This window comes from Trichechus manatus, unplaced genomic scaffold, assembly GCF_000243295.1.
Source record: "Trichechus manatus latirostris isolate Lorelei unplaced genomic scaffold, TriManLat1.0 scaffold00057, whole genome shotgun sequence".
NCBI classification, from domain to species: Eukaryota; Metazoa; Chordata; class Mammalia; order Sirenia; family Trichechidae; genus Trichechus; species Trichechus manatus.
This window is the reverse complement of record NW_004443993.1, coordinates 11,894,703-11,900,173: the sequence shown is the minus strand read 5'-3', so window position 1 is coordinate 11,900,173 and position 5,471 is coordinate 11,894,703. Positions and strand designations below refer to the sequence as shown.

At 61.1% G+C, this 5,471-nt stretch overlaps 1 protein-coding gene across 1 annotated transcript in view; it reads left to right on the top strand.

Annotated features, from left to right (window-relative positions):
• NCLN (nicalin) overlaps positions 1-2,759 on the top strand; it is a 15,265-nt gene extending 12,506 nt beyond the window's left edge. Inside the window, exons 11-14 of the mRNA XM_023733142.1 lie at positions 43-203; positions 1,339-1,392; positions 2,104-2,182; positions 2,386-2,759. Of these exons, the coding sequence (XP_023588910.1) occupies positions 43-203; positions 1,339-1,392; positions 2,104-2,182; positions 2,386-2,445 (354 nt within the window). The 3' untranslated portion in view covers positions 2,446-2,759. The remainder of the gene's footprint in view (positions 1-42; positions 204-1,338; positions 1,393-2,103; positions 2,183-2,385) is intronic.
• Positions 2,760-5,471: the final 2,712 nt, after the last annotated feature.

Sequence of the window (5,471 nt, the reverse complement as noted above, 5' to 3'; positions counted from 1 at the left end):
GCGTTGGTGGGCGGGGCCGTGACCGTGCACTCCCCGCAGCAGATCCAGCAGGAGCAGCTGGACTCGGTGATGGACTGGCTCACCCACCAGCCGCGGGCCGCCCAGCTGGTGGACAAAGACAGCACCTTCCTGAGCACCCTGGAGTACTACCTGAGCCGCTACCTGAAGGACGTGAAGCAGCACTACGTGAAGGCCGACAAGCGGTGCGGGCCGAGTCCCCGCCCCCTCCCGCCGGATGGCCCCTCTCTGGGTCTCCGTCACCCGCCAGTGGAGCTCACGAGTGGGTGGGCCCTCCCCCGCAGGGAGCCAGGTCTAGCAAATAAAAATAAGGGACGGAAGGAAAAGCGCAAGAGGAAAAAGCACAGGGCATCCAGTTAGATCTGAACGTTAGAGTTTTTTTTTTTAATTTTTAAGTATAAGTATATCCCAAATGTTACACAGACTATACTTATACTAGGTGCACTGGTGGCGCAGTGGGTAAGTGCTCAGCTGCTAGCCCAAAGGTCAGCGGTTCGGACCCATCAGCTGCTCTGCAGGAGAAAGACATGGCAGTCTGGTTCCTTAAAGACAACAGCCTTGGAAACCCCATGGGGCAGTTCTGTTCTGTCTTGTAGGGTCACTGTGAGTCGGAATGGATTTGGTTTTGGTTTTGTATTTATTCTGAAAATGTGCTCATTGATCTGAAATTCAGTGTGAACTGGGCGCCCTGCATTTTGTCTGGTGACCCTACACCCCCACCCACCCACTGGTTTCCTTTCATGCTCCGGTGTCCCCCAGGATCCCTGTCTGCCCCGCAGACCTCTTGGATTTTATCTTTTTTGCGCCTGGGGCTTCTGAGCTCCCCACTGGAGCCAAGTGAGCACCTCAGGACCTTTGTAGTGGGAGAGGAGCCCACGGGGCATCACTGGCAGGAAATGTCCCCCGAGACCACCCAGTGCCCCCTGCTGGCTCGTCACTGTCTTCCCGTCTCACGGCTGCTCATAGTTCTCTTGAGAGACAGAGGTCTTAGATAGAAGAAGATGCCGAGGCTCAGAGGGGACCCAAAGCCGCAGAGCCGAGGTCTCTGTTTCCTCAACCAAGGTTGCCCTCCCTCGACAGAGACACCTCCCTGACAGTAAAAATGTTTACAGTCACCATTTTTCACTTTTGAAAAGCACATTTTAACACCCAGCAACAGTCACAGGAAGGATCTTAGGACAAATAAGCCCTTCTCCAGAAGGGACCGTCGGCAGCCTGGAGCTGACATACACGAGGTGCTGGCATTGTTCCTGGGCCGCGTCTAGTGTTGGGAGGGCCCAGGACAGGGGTGGCCCCCTGACAGTGCCCTCTTTCCCTCAGGGACCCCGAGTTTGTCTTCTACGACCAGCTAAAGCAGGTGATGAACGCGTACAGGTGAGTGCCGGGCGGCGGGCAGGCCCCCCGCACTGAGTGTGTCTCCGCGTAACCCGTCAGCGTCGCCCCGTCCGTTGGGATCAGGCTGCCCTGGCCCAGGGGTCCACGCACATACATCGTCCCCATGTGCCAGGATAGAAGGCATCGTCCCCAAGGCCACCCTCCCTTCTGACGTCACCTGCAAACCGAGGGGCTCGATAACGCCAGAAAGACTCAGAGCTCACAGAAGCCGTTGTGGTTACACTGTATTACTGCGAAAGGGACAGGTTAAAATCAGCCCGGGGAAGGGCGCCTGGGGCAGGGTCCGGGGGACACGTCACCTTGTGGCAGCATGTGGCAGCACACGTGGAGTTGTGCCGACGGGCGCTTGCTGAGCCTAGGCATCCAGGCATCTTGCCGGGGCTCCGTCATGTAGGACAACTGATCGGTTGCTCACGCGGCTGTTCTCAGTCTCCGAGTCGACCGATACCGCAGGATCCCAGAGTCCCCACCCTGAGTCGCGCTGTTGGGCTTCTCAGCATGCCAGGGCCCCAGGGAGACCCCACGGTGGGTGGAGCGCCCCAGGGCTGATGGGCCACCTGCAGAGCTTCGTGGAATCTCAGTCCACATTCACCGTGCACACCTCCTGTTACAGCTGCAGGGACGGGGACCCCAGCCAGTGACCCCACGGCCCCTGCACTTTCTGACCCGCCACCTGCCCTCCCCCACCAGGGTCAAGCCGGCCATTTTCGACCTGCTCCTGGCTGTCTGCATCGGCGCCTACCTCGGAATGGCCTACACGGCCGTACAGGTGAGCAGGCAGGGCGGGGCTCATTGGGGGGTAGCGGGAGATTGAGGGGGTCGACATGGTGGGGTCTGGACCCAGGTGTCAGCCCCCGAGCAGGTGACCACCCTGTGCTGCTGGCCACAGGCACCTATAGGTGTCCTCGGGGGCTCGGGGTTTGCTGGCCCTCACCCCACCCTCCCTCCCTCCCTCCCTCCCACTGTGCCCAGCACTTCGACCTCCTGTACAAGACGGTCCAGAGGGTGCTCCTGAAGGCCAAGACGCAGTGACCTGGAGCCCGAGGGCCGCGCCCTGTGGACCCGCCAGCCGAGGCAGCCAGTTGGGCACGGACCTCACCTTCCACACCCATGGTTGAAACTGAATTACAGAGGTGTTCTGTGTTGCTCTTTCGGACTTGGGGGGTGCTTTCCTTTGTCCTTTTTTCCCTCTGAACTTGCGTGGAGGAGAGCCTGGTGGAGGCCCAGGGGCAGCCACGGACTGGAGGAGCCCCGCCAGCTTCGTGTAGTATGAGCTTTAAAGAGGAAACGCGCCAGGACGGCCCCGCTTTCCGGTGCCCGGGCCCTGCTGACCTGACCTAGCTGTGCTCCGGAGAGGGCAGCCGCCTCCGCCACCTCTGTCCTGCCCACCCGCCTGCCCGTGTGGTGTCCCCGGCCAGGCCCTCGTGAGCCCTGAGGACAGCAGCCCTCAGGGGGGCTCTGGGTGTCCTTGTGGGTGCTCTGTCCCTCTGCGCTCGCCCGCAGCTCTTGCCTCCCCTCTGTCCCTTCCCGTCACGTTCCTGCTGATGTGGGCCCAAAAGTGACCGAGCGCAGCTACTGGCCCCCCAACCCCTCGTGGCTTTCCTGCAGCCACCCCGCGCTTTGGCTGATCTCTGGGAATCCAGGCGCTTGTGATGTTCCAGGGCCGGGGTGCGGCTCGGCGTCGGAGGGGCCAGGCCAGACAGGGTGATAGCAGGTGCCTGGAGGAGGGAAAGGGCTGCTGGCCGCCCAGGACCCCCGCCCCCGGCCCCACTGCGCCCTCACTACCCACCTTTGGGCTGCTGTTTTGGGACCCAGAGGAGGCGAGAGACCAGGGGACGGGGGGAGGGGTGTGTGGTGTGGGAGGGGACAGCAGCCCCCGGGCCAGGCCAGAGTTAACCTCAGGGAGACCCAGGTGTGTCCATTCGTTAGCAATATAATTACTGAAGTGTTCCCCAGAGGGCCGACGGGGCTTGGGACCTGCTGGGGCCCTTGTCCATGGTCACCAGGTTCTGATGCTGAGGGGCAGGCTGCCCTGGGAGGGTCCTTACTCCCAGACAGCCCCTGGCTGTCCTTGAGAACTCGGGACTGGAGAAGGGGACAGCCCAGCTTCCTCCCCAGCCAGGCCCTGCGTCCTGTCCCCAACGCTGGAAGCTCTTGGTCGCTGTGTCTCCAGGCTCACCACTCTCCTGGCGCCGGGCAGACTGTCCCCCACTGTGTCAGCCCAGCCTGGTGTTAATGGACTGCCAGGCCCAGTGGGCTCTTCATGTGGGGAGGCGCAGCCGTGGGTTGGAGGTTCTTGTTCCTGCCACTGCCCTGCCCAGGGGTCCTCCCAGAGCCTGTTCACCGAGCGTCCCAGGGGCCGGATGCAGCGCTGAGACAGGCACCTAGGCACAGAGGTGGAGTCCAGGTGTGCGTGGGGTTCCTCTGAGCTGTTAACACCAATGTCCCTGAGCGGGGCCTCACAGTGGCCCAGCTGTCTGGGGCGCCCACGCTGGCGGGGACAGTGGCCATTCTGGGAGAGAAATAAAGCCATATTGAATGATCACCCGTAGGTGTCTTCTGTGGGGCCTGGAGGACTCGCAGTCTGCGCCCGGTCTTGGGGTCATCTGCCCCCGCAGTGGGTGGGTGACCCTGGGAAAGACAGACAAGCTGGCCTTGAGCCAGTGGGAGGAGCGGGGTCCCCGCCTGGCCCCAAGCCCAGCCCGCCTCCCTCTGCAGGCTGAGACACAGCCACCACCTTGTGCCTGCCTGCCTATCTGTCCTTGAGCATCTGTCACCCCAGTGGCTCTTGGCACCAGGCACCAGGGTAGCAAAGAAGAACAAGGTTTCACCCAGTTGCAGCATCCCTCGGCCCCGCATGCAGGCGCCAGTGAAGACTCTGGCTCATCCACTTGGGGAGCAATGATAGCCTTCCCACTGGGCACCCCACCCTGTACCAGGGTCCAAGGAGGGCTCAGCCCTGGGCCCACCTCACAGGCCCCAGGCTGGCAGGACAGGCCAGGAGTGGACACAGACACTCCACAGAGAGGGACGCAGAACGGGGGATACTTGTCCAGAAGGCCTGGTAAGGCTCGCTCTAGTTTCTGTGGTCGTGGGTCAGGTATGGCAGTCACGGAAGGCTTCCTGAAGGATGGAGTTTTGTGCCACGAAAAGTTGTCGGAGTTTGCCACGTGGCAGACAAGGGCAGGAAGGACATTCCTGCAAAGGGGACAGAGTGTAGGTGGACCCAGGCCATGATGCATATACAGACTTTATTTTTTAATAGATTTATTTTTTAGAGCAGTTTTGAGTTTACAGAAAAAGTGCAGGAAATAGAGTTCACATAGGCCCTGAGGGGGCTTTTTGTGAAATCAGAACGACAAGAAAGATTAAGCCATGTGGAGATGTGCAGGAAGCACAGTCCGTGCAAAGGCCCTGAGGCAGCACCAGGCCTGGTGAGTTAGAGGAAGAGCAAGGACGCCTTGTGTGGCTGGAGCGGAGTGAGCGAAGGGGAGAGAGGAGGAGGAGAGGACAGGAGGAGACGGGGAGGTTGTGCAGGGCCCTGTGGGCGGCGGGGAAGACTCTGGCTTTTACCCGAGGGAGGTGGGGCCCTGGAAGGCTGTGAGCAGGAGGGACGGGCCTGACTCAGGTGCTCATGGGCGCCGTCTGGTGGCCCTGGTGGGTACAGCCTGTGGTGTGTGAGCGAGAAGCAGGTAGGTGTCTGGGGACGTGTTTCAGGCAGAGGGCCTGTGGGCCTGGGGCGGTGTTTGCATTTTGGTCTCAATGTGATGGGAACCCTGAGGGGAGGGACATGGCCCGGCTTGCAGTTTGGAAAGGTCCCCGACAGGCCGAGGATGGCTGTGAAGATGAACTCAGATCCTGCCCAGGCCAGACACATAGGAGGGCCCCCCAGTGCCTCCGTGTGTCCTCTGAGGTCCCCATCCACCTGGACAGCAGCACAGGAGGTGGCTGGGACACGTTCTTCAAGGAGGGCATTGCACGCTTCACTGGGGCCCAAAAGGAGGCCGAGGCCAGTGGCTTTAATCTGCTCCTGGAGGGCTTTTGTTTGTTGGTTTGTT